Here is a 17,129-nt window from a genome sequence, read left to right on the forward strand (position 1 = left end):
TGAATGGGATGCCTGGGTCTGGGGCCCTCCGTTGTCGGGCTCGCGCGGGTATCGTTCCCTCTCTCCGGCCCGTCTCCGGTCCCCCCCGCTGCCTCTGCGGCGGGGCGCCCCTCTGGTCTTGGAGGGCCACTTTCGTGGGGGCGGGTGCACCTGCCCGGGGCGGGTGCACCTGCCCGCGTCGGCGGCCGAGGCGGCTCTGTCTCTCCGGGCAGGCTGGCCCCCTGCCGGGTGGGGGTCGTTGGCCTGGAGGGTGAGGGCCTCCTGGCCACGTGTCCGGCCCGGACCGGGTGGCCGGGGATTGCCTGGGTCGCGGTCCGCCGCCGCGGGATCTCTGGCTGCTTCTTCCCGCGCCGTGTTGCAGATTTCCAGTGCCAATGCCAGAAATAAGGTCCAGGTTGTAAAAAACGAAACTTTCCCTTTAAAAAAATTGTGCACTTAGAAAAAAGTGTAAATGTCGAGAAAAAAGTTGAAATGTCGAGATTAATGTTGAAATACAATTTCGAGAAAAAAAGCTGAAATGTCAAGAATAATGTTGAAATGCAATTTCGTGTATAAAGTCAAAATTTCGTGAATAAAGTTGAAATAAATGTTTTTCTCAAAATTGTACTTCGACATTAATCGACATCCACTTTTTCCTCAACATTTCCATTTTTTTTCATGACATTTCCACTTTTTCCTCAACATTTCCACTTTTTTCTCGACATTTCCACTTTTTCCTCGACATTTCCACTTTTTCCTCAACATTTCGACTTTTTTCTCGAAATGCACAATAAAAAAAAAAAGTTCCTCCTCTAAAATAATCTTTTTCTCCTGCCTTCCTAACAGTGTTCCTAATGTGTGTCAGCAGCGTGTGTGCTGATCAGCAGCAGCAGCAGCAGCTTGTTGTTGTTGCTCTGGTCGTGGTCATAGCGCTGCGCCGCCTCCCCCCCTCCCCAACACAGACATTTATAGCGGCCGGAACTGTAGCGGATAGCGGGATAAAGGGAGCACAGCTCTCCCTGGCAGCGGGGAGCAGCTCTGAACTCCGCAGGTGAGACGGGAGACTAGCCGCTTTAGCAGCATGGAGTGGCTGGGAGACGCAGCTTCACTTCAGCCCAACGAGGAAACCAACACAACTCCCACGGCCAGGGGCTCCAGCCATGCCTGCCCGCCCCACCAGGTGAGTAGCTCCCCCCGGTGTGACGGGGCTGCGGTGGGACGGACACCTCACTTTGTGGAGGTAACTTGGGGCTGAGCTAACTGGCTAAAGGCGGATTCATGGCTCTGCGTTAAGTCGACGCAGACCCTACGCCGTAGGGTTACGCGGCGACGCGCACCCTACGCCGTAAACGCTGCGTTGGTGTAACGCGAAACCATAAATCAGCCTTAAGCTCGTGTCGGATCTGTGACGTGTGATCTGTGCTTGCAAAGTTAAAACGGCTAAACCAAGAATAACTCACTCACGCACCCTGAATTGCTTTTAAACACATTTTTATTTTTTTTAATTCGTGAAAGAAGTTATTAATGAATTATTTCTGTAAACCGCAGAATGTATATCAGTTTCCAGCCTAGTACACACCAAAAATGAATACTAAACTGTGCATTATAACTATATGTATTTCACACTGTTTTTTTTTTTTTTTTTTTAGTTAAGGTTATAGCCGGTAGAGGAATTATCTTCTCAGAAAACATTCTAAATCGCATATGAAAGGATTATTTTTAAATGAATGGGAGGATCAGCTAGATCAGAGGCCATAACAGGCACAGTCCCTAGATACTGGCAGCTATAAATGATGACTGCAGTACCCAGAAAAGACATTTGGCTATGTTGATAAACATGTCAGCATGGATAAGATGTAACAGGCCCCTGATTATGATTAATCCCCTCGCCTCATATAGTACCAAATATAGCATGTTTGTCATTATGACTGCAAAGCTATCTTTTTCTAATTTGAATAATCCAACAATTTGTTGGAGTCTAAATCTGTGCTCTTACATCCCAAGGTCCGTGTACTTCGCGGCCATCCGTTTTTTGTTTTGAAATTACAAAATAAAAATAGAGGAAATAATCCGTTCCCCATCTTTTGTTTTGATAATGGAAAACGGATCGTTATCCATTATCCGTTATCCGATTTCATTGATGTGTTTGAATATCGAAATTGGGAATTAAAACAGCGAGTGGGGTCCGTGTATCTTTTGGTCATTGGATTTTTCCGTCATGAGTGGGAATCAAAAAACAAAAAACGATTGGTTTATTTGATTTTCCTTTTAAAACAAAAAACAAATATTGAATACACTGCATTTTTTCTTTTTCTGTGTTAATATGATTTAACAAAGATTCAAAATACGCTTTTATTTTCGTTTTCTATTTCATATAAGAAAAATGAAATCCCTAGTCAACAGGAAGGAAAAAACGAACCAAAAACAACCGTTTATTCATATTCGTGCACCGGAAGCTGGCATTTACAACCGAGTGAACTTAGTTCTGGATATTTAACAGGCATTCCTGTGACAATTCTCTCCAGGGGAAGTTTGATTTTAATATTTTATTGGTCGGGTTTACGTAAAATGGCTCTGTATGCTGCAGTTCGGGTAACCATGGCAACCATAGCGGCGCTGAAACAACAGATTAAGGATTATTTTTTTAAAGATTGATTAAGGACTTGTTCCACAGCGGTTTGACGCACAAACACATTTCCTGCACGTTGCAGCAGATGTGTCTCCTGCAATGCTCAGAAATGAGCGTCAGAAGATTCTGTGCTCGGCATCATCTGAGGAGAAAAAGGCTACGCAGAGCTGGAGAGCGCTTTGATTCATCATGGCCGAATGACCGGCTATCTGTCTTCACTGGGGGTGCATGCTGGAGAAGGTCGGGTTGGAAGAATTAATTTAGTCCCACGCGTGAGGAATCCACGTGATTATCATTATATGTATACATTGCACTGCAGCACAAACTTTACCTGACGCCGGAATTCATGGTATGGCTGATGGAGCTCTCTTAGGTTCTTCCAACCCGACCTTCTCCAGCAAGCACCCCCAGTGAAGACAGATAGCCGGTATTGCGGCTTTCCTGTACTTTTAAGAGCCGCTTGAGAGTTTATTGTTAGGTCCTGTATATTTGCATGACGCGCTGCTGACAGAGAAGCAGGCTACGCTGAGTCTGACAGAAGTTTTATGGCGTTTAATGACAAAACTCAGCCACAAACGGCCTTCCGACATGCTTAATGGGTTTTAAACGTGTACACTGCAAACGTGATCGGGGTGATCAGTGTTCAGTACAAAGCTGTCAACAAAAATTAGGCTACGGCTCCCTAACAGCCTGTCCTAACTGCATGCGAGTGTCCGACTGTCGCGCCGCAATGCGTGGCATCGGACCCGCTCTGAACGCGTTATCGGCCCCACGTTCTACCACGTTCTTTTGATTGACAGCTGAGACTCGCCTTTTAGAAGGCTGATTTATGGTTCCGCGTTACACCAACGCAGACCTTACAGCGTAGGGTACGCGGCGCGGTCACCGAACGGTGCGCGTCGCCGCGTACCCTACGCTGTAGGCTACGCCGTCGATTTTACGCGGAACCATAAATCAGCCTTTATTCACCCGCCCGTGCGCTCCTGAAAGAAACTCCTAACATTAGCCGACTCCTAAAAGAGTAAAGGGACAAGTAAAAGATGGGTGATTACTTGTAATCTCCCTACGTTTGTACTTTCTAAACAGAAAACAAGCTTATTATTCGGTGGAATAAGTGGGGAAAAAACCGAACAATTAATAACGGCGTGTGATTACGCAATCAAACAGCGAACAGCTGGAGTGACTGGCGTGCGGTGCAAACATGTCAGCATGTCAGATCATTACTGGGATGTGGGGAAAAAGCAGAGGACACGATCAATCCGGCAGGATCCGGGACAAATTAAGCCCTAATAAGATTAAGATAAGATTCTTATTATATCTTATTATCTTATCAGAACCTTCCAGCCTGGCGATCTCCCTCCAGCAGCTGCCACTTTATTGAAGTTCTTGTATTGAAATGACTGTTTCCTACAGCGCTTTACACTTTTTTTTCAACTTTCAACCGGCTTTCAACGCGAGCGACGGGAAGAAAATAGAAGCAGGGCGTGCGACAAAAGTCCAGCTCAAAACGACGCCGCGTCGCTCACAACCAGTATAGACAGTGCAATAAAAAATAAAGCAATGGAACTGTTTTTGACGCTGACTCTCGCTCGCGTCGCATGCAGTGTATATATTTGCAATATACTGTGGACATCTGAATAAAAACCTCATAAATAGATTGAATCAAAGCGCTCTCCAGCTCTGCGTCTTTTTCTCCTCAGATCATGCCGAGCACAGAATCTTCTGACGCTCATTTCTGAGCATTGCAGGAGACACATCTGCTGCAACGTGCAGGAAATGTGTTTGTGCGTCAAACCGCTGTGGAACAAGTCCTTAATCAATCTTTAAAAAATAATCCTTAATCTGTTGTTTCAGCGCCGCTATGGTTGCCATGGTTACCCGAACTGCAGCATACAGAGCCATTTTACGTAAACCCGACCAATAAAATATTAAAATCAAACTTCCCCTGGAGAGAATTGTCACAGGAATGCCTGTTAAATATCCAGAACTAAGTTCACTCGGTTGTAAATGGGTCCGTGTATCTTTTGGTCATTGGATTTTTCCATCATGAGTGGAAATCAAAAAACAAAAAACGATTGGTTTATTTGATTTTCCTTTTAAAACAAAAAACAAATATTGAATTACACTGCATTTTTTCTTTTTCTGTGTTAATATAATTTAACAAAGATTCAAAATAGGCCTACGCTTTTATTTTCGTTTTCTATTTCATATAAGAAAAATGAAGTCAACAGGAACGAAAAAACGAACCAAAAACAACCGTTTATTCATATTCGTGCACCGGAAGCTGGCATTTACAACCGAGTGAACTTAGTTCTGGATATTTGACAGGCATTCCTGTGACAATTCTCTCCAGGGGAAGTTTGATTTTAATATTTTATTGGTCGGGTTTACGTGACTCGGAAATGGCTCTGTATGCGGCAGTTCGGGTAACCATGGTTACCATGGCGGCGCTGGAACAACAGATCGAGGATTATTTTTTAAAGATTGATTAAGGACTTGTTCCACAGCGGTTTGACGCACAAACACATTTCCTGCACGTTGCAGCAGATGTGTCTCCTGCAATGCTCAGAAATGATCGTCAGAAGATTCTGTGCTCGGCATCATCTGAGGAGAAAAAGGCTACGCAGAGCTGGAGAGCGCTTTGATTCATCATGGCCGAATGACCGGCTATCTGTGTTCACTGGGGGTGCATGCTGGAGAAGGTCGGGTTGGAAGAATTAATTTAGTCCCACGCGTGAGGTATCCACGTGATTACCATTATATGTATAAATTGCACTGCAGCACAAACTTTACCTGACGCCGGAATTCATGGTATGGCTGATGGAGCTCTCTCAGGTTCTTCCAACCCGACCTTCTCCAGCATGCACCCCCAGTGAACACAGATAGCCGGTATTGCGGCTTTCCTGTACTTTTAGAGCCGCTTGAGAGTTTATTGTTAGGTCCTGTATATTTGCATGACGCGCTGCTGACAGAGAAGCAGGCTACGCTGAGTCCGACAGAAGTTTTATGGCGTTTAATGACAAAACTCAGCCACAAACGGCCTTCCGACATGCTTAATGGGTTTTAAACGTGTACACTGCAAACGTGATCGGGGTGATCAGTGTTCAGTACAAAGCTGTCAACAAAAATTAGGCTAAGGCTCCCAACTGTCCTAACTGCATGCGAGCGTCCGACTGTCGCGCCGCAATGCGTGGCATCGGACCCGCTCTGAACGCGTTATCGGCCCCACGCTCTACCACGTTCTTTTGATTGACAGCTGAGACTCGCCTTTTAGAAGGCTGATTTATGGTTCCGCGTTACACCAACGCAGACCTTACAGCGTAGGGTACGCGGCGCGGTCACCGAACGCTGTAGGCTACGCCGTCGATTTTACGCGGAACCATAAATCAGCCTTTATTCACCCGCCCGTGCGCTCCTGAAAGAAACTCCTAACATTAGCAGACTCCTAAAAGAGTAAAGGGACAAGTAAAAGATGGGTGATTACTTGTAATCTCCCTACGTTTGTACTTTCTAAACAGAAAACAAGCTTATTATTCGGTGGAATAAGTGGGGAAAAAACCGAACAATTAATAACGGCGTGTGATTACGCAATCAAACAGCGAACAGCTGGAGTGACTGGCGTGCGGTGCAAACATGTCAGCATGTCAGATCATTACTGGGATGTGGGGAAGAAGCAGAGGACACGATCAATCCGGCAGGATCCGGGACAAATTAAGCCCTAATAAGATTAAGATAAGATTCTTATTATATCTTATTATCTTATCAGAACCTTCCAGCCTGGCGATCTCCCTCCAGCAGCTGCCACTTTATTGAAGTTCTTGTATTGAAATGACTGTTTCCTACAGCGCTTTACACTTTTTTTTCAACTTTCAACCGGCTTTCAACGCGAGCGACGGGAAGAAAATAGAAGCAGGGCGTGCGACAAAAGTCCAGCTCAAAACGACGCTGCGTTGCTCGCAACCAGTGTAGACAGTGCAATAAAAAATAAAGCAATGGAACTGTTTTTGACGCTGACTCTCGCTCGCGTCGCATGCAGTGTGTATATTTGCAATATACTGTGGACATCTGAATAAAAACCTCATAAATAGATTGAATCAAAGCGCTCTCCAGCTCTGCGTAGCCTTTTTCTCCTCAGATGATGCCGAGCACAGAATCTTCTGACGCTCATTTCTGAGCCTTGCAGGAGACACATCTGCTGCAACGTGCAGGAAATGTCATTGTGCGTCAAACCGCTGTGGAACAAGTCCTTAATCAATCTTTAAAAAATAATCCTTAATCTGTTGTTTCAGCGCCGCTATGGTTGCCATGGTTACCCGAACTGCAGCATACAGAGCCATTTCCGAGTCACGTAAACCCGACCAATAAAATATTAAAATCAAACTTCCCCTGGAGAGAATTGTCACAGGAATGCCTGTCAAATATCCAGAACTAAGTTCACTCGGTTGTAAATGCCAGCTTCCGGTGCACGAATATGAATAAACGGTTGTTTTTGGTTCGTTTTTTCGTTCCTGTTGACTAGTAATTTCATTTTTCTTATATGAAATAGAAAACGAAAATAAAAGCGTATTTTGAATCTTTGTTAAATCATATTAACACAGAAAAAGAAAAAATGCAGTGTATTCAATATTTGTTTTTTGTTTTAAAAGGAAAATCAAATAAACCAATCGTTTTTTGTTTTTTGATTCCCACTCATGACGGAAAAATCCAATGACCAAAAGATACACGGACCCTGTTGACTAGTAATTTCATTTTTCTTATATGAAATAGAAAACGAAAATAAAAGTGTATTTTGAATCTTTGTTAAATTATATTAACACAGAAAAAGAAAAAATGCAGTGTAATTCAATATTTGTTTTTTGTTTTAAAAGGAAAGCCAAATAAACCAATCGTTTTTTGTTTTTTGATTCCACTCATGATGGAAAAATCCAATGACCAAAAGATACACGGACCTAAATGCCAGCTTCCGGTGCACGAATATGAATAAACGGTTGTTTTTGGTTCGTTTTTTCCTTCCTGTTGACTAGGGATTTCATTTTTCTTATATGAAATAGAAAACGAAAATAAAAGCGTATTTTGAATCTTTGTTAAATCATATTAACACAGAAAAAGAAAAAATGCAGTGTATTCAATATTTGTTTTTTGTTTTAAAAGGAAAATCAAATAAACCAATCGTTTTTTGTTTTTTGATTCCCACTCATGACGGAAAAATCCAATGACCAAAAGATACACGGACCGGGTGGAAAACTCTTTTCTCTATTTCCTATTCGTTTCCAAGGATACTGAAAACAAGGATTGGACAAATGGGGGGATTGCACATGCGCAGTAATAAATGAAGAAAGTTGTCTCTGGTTCTTTCGTTGATCAGATTGAAAATGAACAGTTTTAGATTGTTTTAATGTTGAAACAGAAAATAAATCAAATATGAAACCTGGGAGTGAAACATGAGTTTAATCTGTAATCTGTCTTCACTCCATCATGAAACTGCAGGGATGTTGTGACAGTCCGTTCAGTTGCAGCGTAAAAAAAAAGCAGCGTCCAATCAATAACAATCAATAACATGTACTGAACTCCAACATACTGTTGGAAACGAATAGGAAATAGAGAAAAGAGTTTTCCACTCGCTGTTTTAATTCCTAATCTCGATTTTCAAACACATCAATGATATTGGATAACGGATAACGGTTCTTTTTTCCGTTTTTTATTATCAAAACAAAAGATGGGAAACTGATTATTTTGGATTATTTCTCTATTTTTATTTTGTCACAAAACAAAAAACGGATGGCCGCGAAGTACACGGACCCCAAACTGAGAATTTGTGTCCACTACTCTTTCTTCTGCTCTGCTTGTTTGTTCACATGATTCTCTCCTGCATCAATCTCTTCATTTTTGTGTGCAACATTACCAAACAGGTTCCTTCACCACACTTTTGTGATTGTGCCGTGGCATCACTTTGTCAGAGCCAGAAGCGCTGTGTAAAGGCTTCCATCGTTTCCAGCTGGAGCCTGGCAGAGGCGCAGGACCAGCTATGCTCTTTAGGGGTCCACAGCTCAGAGTCGCTGGAGCAGGAGCACGCTCGGACTCTGGCTTGCCCCACAGAACTCGTAAACACTGTGGAAGAGTGGCGGCGCAAGGAGAGCCTACTGGGAGGTCAGGAACCCGTCCGGACTACTGTGCTGGGTTCTGCTGGGAGTTGGGATGTTTTTGATAAGGTAAGCCTGTAGTAAACAATTTGGAATTCAAACTGAATGATTACAAGCACATTTTATGTTCACTTTTTTTTTATTTTTATTTTTTTTTATGCCCGATTTTTTTTTTTTTTTTTACCCATCACCCACTGCTCCTACCTAAGCTACAGTCCTGGGGCCTCATTCATAAAGCTTGCTTGCGCACAAAACAGGGCTTGAAAGATGCGCAAGCCACCTTCTACGCAACCGTTGGGATTTAAAAAGAAAAAACTGACCGAAAAATGTGCGTATCCCTACGCCAACCCTGACCCCATACTTAAGATATGGGGAACTGGCGACACAGGCGGTGAAGTGGTGAAATGAATACTTTTAATGTCATCACATATCAGACTTATAATATAATAGCGCTGATCGTGTCCCTCTGTGTTTGAAGCACAGCGTCAGCGCTTGGTTCGCTCTGGTGCTGCTGGTGCTGCACTGCAGGACGCGCCGTGAACCTCCTCGTCACCCACGCGACAACCGTAGAGTGACTGAGGACATAACAAATGAGTGCCGGGCCACTCTACAGAGCCCCTAAAGGGACTCAGATTTAAAAAAAATATATAATGAGTCTTACGCGCACGTGAAACAGCCGTAGGGTGTGCGGCGACGCGCACCTACGCCGTAGGCTCTGCGTTGGTGTAACGCGGAACCATACATCAGCCTTAAAAGTTTCACGCACGCGTAAAACTCATTTTATTATATATATATATATATATATATATATATATATATATATATATATATGTATATGTGTATGTAAAAATCCGTGTCCCTTTAGGGGCTCCGTACCTCTTGGCTTCCACCTTCAAATCACACCACTTTTTTTTTTTCTGCACCATCTGTCCGTGGCACTCACGGTGTTTAGCGCAGCAACGGCGTGCTGCCACTCACTCGCTTTATTTTATACTAGTTATATACTATTTATACTTTTACTGTGACCACCAAATAATGTTGTTTTCCTGGCCTCCACCTCATCCATAACATCTTGATCTCAGTCTCCGTGAAATTTAGTGGCACGGTGGCTCGACACGTCTCATTCATCCTGACGTACAGCAGAAACAGGCTGCAGGAAGCCGCTGCGCATGCTCAGCAAGCTCATTTATATGCCAATGCAATCATCATGTGGTTTGCATTGCCCATTCATGGTATGAAGTGGGCGTGTAGAGGGCGGGGTATGAGTTGAATTCACCTGCGCAACCTTCCAGCTGGACTGTGATTTATAAAGCGAACATTGCGTGCAAGTGTGCGTGCACACCGTTTTATAAATCCAGATTTTTTTTTTTGCGCATGCCATTTTCGGCTTTTGGGTTTACGTGCACTTTTAGTATGAATCCTACACACTCTTTTATAAATGAGGCCCCAGGTCATTGCTCTCCCTCTGCCAACCCCAGGAGGGCCTAACTGAGCTCAGGTCTCCTCCTTAAGGTTGAATTATGCTTCTGCGTCAAAATGGCGCCGTGCCTACGGCGTGTGGTTTGGATCGACGCAGAGGACACGCCGTCACCTGCGGCGTCTCTGACGTGCACCTCCTGAAAATTGTAACTATGCGTCGAGGAGACGGCGACCACACGCAGACCGAGAGGGCATTTCCGGTTTCCGGTTTGAATCAGTAGTGAACTTCCAGGGCTCTTTTCTTCGTTTATATGTGATTTTTTTTGTTTTTTGCACAATAGTTGGTTGGCCAGAGGGGGCATGTACAGCCCAGGACTGCTGCATGTTTTTGTGAGGGTAGCTCCCATTAGCTACCCCGGGAACACGGGGAGAACATGCAAACTCCACATGGAAAGGCCCTTTCACCAACCCCACCCAGGGTGTGGATGCTGAAGTTATGGGGGAACTTAACACTCATTCAGCACCCGCAGCGCCCCCGGTGGGAATTGAACCCAGGACCTTCTTGCTGTGAGACGGCTGCACTACCTGCTGCTCCACCGTGCCCCCTGTCACTGTTACATTTTTCAAAGAGATAAAGGCACATTGTGTTGTTGACTTAACTTTGACATTTTCAAATGACAACGTAGTAATCTAATCATAATTTCACATTTTATATTTTGCTTTATTCCAGAGTATCATCAATATCCAAAATCAGTCTGGAGATATAGAACACAACAACTGCAAAACATTTCTCCAAAAGTATGAACAAGAGCTCAGGCATTTTGGTAAGTGGCACACCAGATTGGCAGTGTTGAGTATTGAAGGCGTGCGAGGTAATAGGGGAAGTTAGGTAATTCATTGATAATGATTTATTATCATTTTGCACAATGGTGATTATTTTGGTTTGTATTATTTAGGTTTTGATGGATTATTGTGAACTGTATTATTTGGTTTTATTGTGTTTATGGGATTATGTTTGTGTGTTGGTTTGTTGGCACTGACCGTCCCTCTGTGGCATGTCGCTGCCCAATTAAGGCCGTTTAGGCAGGGCCATAACAGAGGCTTCTCGCTGCTCACAAGGGGACGTGGTGGTGCAAAGAGGATGGGTCTCCTTGGCCCCTATTAAATTCTTTGTGGAAAAAATAATGAAAAATAAAGAACCTAGTATATTGTCTCACCTGAAACTAGCATATTATTTATTTTGTTTCCTCCTGAAACCCCAAATCCACATTGGGCTGAGCGTATGGCGTCTCACAGGTCGCTACAGCGAATCATCCCCCTCCATCTAGCCCTATCCTCCGTAACCTCTTCTTTCACATGAACTAACTTCATGTTTTCTGTCACTGTCCAGTAGTTTTTGAATTATGTAGATGTCTAGATAACAGTTTAGGAATTATGGTTATGAGTACTCTATCCTGTTGGCGACAACAGGATAGTCACAAAGGGGGTTTAACTTGATCACTTTTTTCACTGTTTTGTCGTTAGTTCGCACACACATTAAAACAATCTTAGGCTAATTTTAATACCTAATAGCTAAATAAAATGGTCTAAGTTATTGTGGAATTCATAATCTGATTAGTCAATCGTTTCAATAATCTGTAGCTTAATCCACTACAAATTGGAGCCCTATTTACCAGAGATTAATTTATATTCAAAGTGACTGTTAGAAAAGGAAAAGGCATGTGTGTTTTGGGGTTAAATTAAATGCCATCATCCAGTTGTTGAACTTGCTGCGCAGAGCTTTTTTATACAATATATCTCTTTCAGCCTCACTGGAAGATTGTTTTTTTGTGTACCTTGGGGATTCAGAATTGTTATTTATTTACTTACAGGGTTTCAATCTTAGCACACTACCGGTACACTCAATTGCTGAAAAAGATTTAATTGCTGTACTGCGTTGACTTAGTAGACTATAGACTAAGACAATCCTGTGTAAATGGTGTTTGTGGACTGGAAACTAACTTGAACTGTAAGAGCACATCCAGTTGTCAATAAGGTATTTTTTTAAGTCTTTTATAAAAGAGATATTCTTTTTTTCAGGTATGTTGCGAAGATGGGATGACAGTCAGCGATTCCTGTCAGACATGCCACAGCTCATCTGTGAGGAAACAGCCAACTTCTTAATTCTGTGGTGCATTAGACTACAACAAGAAGGGGTAATATGTCAATGGGATTCAACTGGGGTTATTTTATAGAGTTACTGGAAAACACAATTTAGAGAGCAAATGTAACAATGAATTTATTTAAATTAGAAATATTCTTTCTCTCTCTCTGACACTTTTTGTTCATGTGTATGTTTAGCCTGATGCAGTGTATTGTTGTATTGCTGTTTTATAAAAGAGCTACAAATACACATGAGAGCATGCCAAACACAGCAAATGTACTTATTTCCGTTTCAGTCGAGCTAATCCAGAAAGCAGGTTTTATCATTTACCTGGCAAGGTAAACTCAGAGCAATACTTCTGCTATCTTACGTTACGATTAATATGTTAAACTTAAAAATAAAGAAATGTTTCTTCTGATTTGTTTGCTCCATATGTTGTAATTTTCAGATGTTAATTTTAAAATATGCTTATAATTAATGCAGTGTCATGCAACATGAAAGGGTAGGAGCTTACGATTTTTTTGTCACACTAATTTAGTTTTGTCCTGCAGAAAGAAGCATTGATGGATCAGGTGGCACATCAAGCTGTGGTTATGCAGTTTATCTTGGAGATGGGATCAAACTCACAGCAGGATCCTCGAGGTTGCTTCAGACAGTTCTTCCACAAAGCCAAAGTAAGATACACTCCTTACATTAATACTGTACAGTGTACATGTATGTGAATGTCTGTCACTCATTTCAGGTTTCATTTAAATACAATATATAATTGCATTTTATTTTTTATCTCATTTCTTTTCTGGTGGAGCTCAAGTAGTGGCCTCTTGTAGTTGCTCTGTCAAATTGTTGCTTTCTTTTGGTTCGTCTTCAGATTTTCTACTGAGTTTATTATTTTCATTTGATTTTTCCATACTGCTTTAGATGTTCATCTTCATGGATTTTCCTTCTGTTAATTCTGACACATTTTTAAGATTTGTTATGATTAGTTTTCATGACAATGGAAACTTGTTTACATGTTGGAACAGCCGATTGAACTTTCCAAAATCCAGTGAATGGCCTGAATGAGCCAAAATGGAGACAAGTTGATGAGCAGATAATAAGGATGTATAAGAAGAGAAAATGGAGAGCAAGAAAGAAGAGATTTTGATCATTTTTCCACCTTGATCATCACGGGAAGTGTGAGATCCCTGGATGAAACGGAGAAACGGCGGGGGGGGGGGGAACTACAAAAAAAAAAAAACTACTGGTACATGTAAACAGTGTTTCCATGTAGTTTTCCGAGATGCGTCTACAGGACCGTGTTCCAGCTCCTCTCTACGTGGATTTCAGATGACGGCAGACTAAAAACTAAAAACCAGCAGAAGTGGGACAGGAGTGCTGCAGTGCTTTTTGACATATATGGTGTAACCGTGGACAGGTTGCTGTGAAGCAGCACCTCGCCAGTCCCGATGCTGATCTGCTGGCTGTGGGTTTTCACCCTTGTTGTCTACGGAGAGAGTTCACCTATATTACTTCCAGACACTGCGTGTAATGTCATCTGCACAGTTGTTGCCAGGAAACAAATACAGTCCAGTGAATTCATGATGTTTTCTGGAGGTGTCAGCAAATCATCTTTCTCTGCATTACTCCATACTCTTCAATTCTTTAAGTTTTTACTTTATGTATTTCTCTGAGAAATTTATAAAATCATAATTTCACCCTTTTTATGGATTTAACACAGCTTTTCATGGTTGAGAACGCCATCATTTTTTAGTGGGTTGTAGTTAGATATAGAAAATAGTCCTGTTTCACTTCTTCTTTTGCTTTATTTATACTTTTTTATTTTTTTATTTTTTGCAGAAGAGTGAGTGGAAGGCATTGAGTCAGATGTCTTGTTCTGTTAATCGTCTTTCACTACAGCTTCTTGAATGCCCTTGAATGAATTACCCTTGGTGCTATCTTATTGCTTTACAGAAAGGACAAGACCTCTACTTAGAAGTCTTCCATAAGGAACTTGAGGCCTTCAAACAGAGAGTCAAAGACTACATAGACAAACGCAGAAGTGATATATCTAACGCTGAACAACAGAATACTGGCACAAACTACAGACTCGACTCCAAAGAAACAACAGACTCGTTACCACAGGTAAGTGCTGGTGTGTATTCCTCGGTGCCAGTAAGGCTTGTGGTCTGTTGCAGTTGGCTTGTTCAAATGCTAGATGTCGTTGCTGAGCAATCAGGTAGTAGCTCTCACTCATACTGCCGAAAAAACCTAAAAGAATAGCAGCAATATGTGGTCTAACTGAAATTCACATGCACTGCGGGGGGAATTCTTTCAACTTTGTTAAAAAAAAGAAATGGGGAGGAAAAGAGAAGTCGGAAGTCATGTGACAAATGTCACTAAAAGTTCACAGCCCCCCAAGTTCTTTTTTTGTATAAACTAAAAGCGTTTTGTGTTATTGTTCTTACAAATAATCATAGAACTTCAGGAATTTCTATATTCCAGTCAAGTTCTGTGCTCAAGTTCCCAAATGGCATTTACCAGGGACTATCAAATAAACGTGATTGTTGTGGTTTGAAAGCACTGCGTAAGTGGGAGAGAATGGATCGACTTCCCCCACTGCTGGCCTCACAGCTTAACATGCTGCCAAGCATCTTTTCACTGAAAAGAACCCCCCCTTTCTTGAGGAGCTTGGAGCCAGCTAAAGCTGAAACTTGTCTTGCTTTTGGATTTGTGCTGCTTTTCTCATGCTGTCTCGTGGCACATCAGTTTGAACTCTGACAGGTATCTGAGAAACCGTTTGGAGCAAAAGCTTATAATGACACAAATTTCTTTTAGGGGAAAAAATCCCAAATCAAAGTTATGAGTCTCATTTGAATCAGCACATTAAAACATTAGTCCCATGTTGCTGCTATGACCAATGACAGAAATTTAACTCTGCAGACAAGTGTTCCATAGTCACTTTTAGTCTCAAAATCACATTTTAATTTAGATTTATAGATGACTTCACTTGTGATGTTTTTAACTGTTTTGTTTTGTCCTCCAGCAGGTGGCAGAGTACAATATGAAGCACTATTTAGATACTGGACTTTGGACAAGTACGGGGAGGTGGACAAAGGATGACAGTACAGAGACAGAAGACAGCCGTATGATGGAGACCTCTTAAGGAATGTACAATCAGCTCCTGCTTTCCTTCCATTTTAATCGTCTGTCCAGAAACAATCTTTTAATGTCCCCTTCACACAGCAGACCAGGCTAAGAAATGCCATCGCAGAGCAAGGATAAATGGAGATGCAATAAGTCTTTACATTGAATTTTCAAGAGAGAGAGCCAGCAGAAAATAATATTTTGCTAATGATAAACATTTCTCAGTGTTGCCTTCAATGTGTGGCTGTTTTTGGCCTTTGATGATATCACGGCTGAACATTTATGTCGCGCTAGAACCTTTGTTTCACAGATGGGTTTCTTCCATTCTTCTTCTCATTCCACTAAAAAGTGGGGGAAAAAAACTGATTGCATATCATCCAGACAACACAAAGTTACCCAAGGGAACACGGGTAGAACATACAAACTCCACACAGAGAGGCCCTTTCGCCAACCCCACCCAGGGTGTGGGTGCTGAAGTCATGGAGGAAGTAAAGACGCACTCATTTTGGCACTTTTCCACCAGTACCTACTCGGCTCTACTCAGCTCGGCTCGACTCAACTCGGCCAAGTTTCTTTTCCATAACAATTCAGCTGAGTAGGTACTAGTGGAAAAGCACCAAAATACTCACTAAAATGCGGAACCCTTTTTGTATATTTAAAGTAGAATTGATATGCCCAGCAGCCTCTCGTCTATGGCATCTTGTCATTTGTAAGTATATAGGCCTTTGTCATTTATATTTATATTTGTGGGACAGTTTCATTCTTCTGTTTGATTTGAAATTTGGTCAAATGCCCTGGATTCTATTGAAACGTGCAATGGAGTAATGTCTGAGTATAGTATAAACAACAACACAAAATGACAGTCAAGACATCCTATATTGGTTTTCTCCTTTCATTTGTTTATAAACTGGAAGAGCTCCCCCGTGACAGTCATCATGGTCAGGTTTTACCTGGAGAAACCTGCAGCTTCCAGTAACACAACATTTAAAAGGAATTTGCACAATCTCACTAATCCATTACCAGAGAGAAATATGCATACAATATGTTCTGAAGCGGGAGGTTGGATTATTCTGATACTTGATTCGGGGGGTGGTAGTCTTGTGGACAAAACAGAGGAGGGCTTGGGTCTGGAGGATTCAGGTTCAAGCCCCAAAATGGCAACCAAGATGAAGCACCTTGGGCCCCTGAGCAAGGCCCTTAACCCTAATTGCTCCATGGTGTGTGTGTGTGTCTCAGATGTAAGTCGCATTGGATAAAAGCGATTAGTTACAAATGTTTTCAGTTCTATTCATTTTTGTGCCTCCCAGATGGTTTACCCAACAAATGTAGAATGGCTGTGATTATCACAGTGGCCTTAAATGATTTTGCTTTGACACACGTGGCTGAAAGAGAACAAGGTTTGATATAATTTAAGGAGGATAACTGGTTTTATTCCCTTTTTTCAAATGGTATTACTTAGTGTTGTCTGGATAAGCTTTAATTAAGGCCTGTGTGTAAGTACACGAATAAAAAAGCTCCTTCCCCGTATTTCATTATCCTGCAATGTTGGCGTGGAGGCGTCATCTGTGTGGATAAGGAATTTTAAACTTGTAGACAAGCTGATATAAAATCCTCCAGTGTGTATGACTTTTACAGGGAGTCATATTTCTGGAGAATGGAATTATATGGTGAACTCACAACTGTTATTTTTGTGTGA

The 17,129-nt window shown here is 42.1% G+C and overlaps 1 protein-coding gene across 2 annotated transcripts; it reads left to right on the forward strand.

Moving 5' to 3' along the window:
• The first annotated feature begins 866 nt into the window (after positions 1–866).
• cdc37l1 (cell division cycle 37-like 1) lies at positions 867–16,706 on the forward strand. 2 transcript variants are annotated; one of them, XM_061734304.1, is made up of 7 exons: positions 867–1,159; positions 8,518–8,817; positions 10,898–10,991; positions 12,247–12,362; positions 12,862–12,984; positions 14,261–14,431; positions 15,336–16,706. In XM_061734304.1, exons 1-7 carry the CDS (start codon positions 1,061–1,063, stop codon positions 15,450–15,452), a joined length of 1,020 nt encoding a protein of 339 aa, XP_061590288.1. In that variant the 5' UTR covers positions 867–1,060; the 3' UTR covers positions 15,453–16,706. The 2 variants fall into 2 exon arrangements, with proteins under 2 accessions (XP_061590288.1, XP_061590287.1); XM_061734303.1 differs by having other exon boundaries at positions 872–1,159; positions 15,333–16,706.
• The last annotated feature ends 423 nt before the right edge of the window (positions 16,707–17,129 follow it).

Source organism: Cololabis saira, chromosome 11, assembly GCF_033807715.1.
Source record: "Cololabis saira isolate AMF1-May2022 chromosome 11, fColSai1.1, whole genome shotgun sequence".
Lineage (NCBI taxonomy): Eukaryota > Metazoa > Chordata > Actinopteri > Beloniformes > Belonidae > Cololabis > Cololabis saira.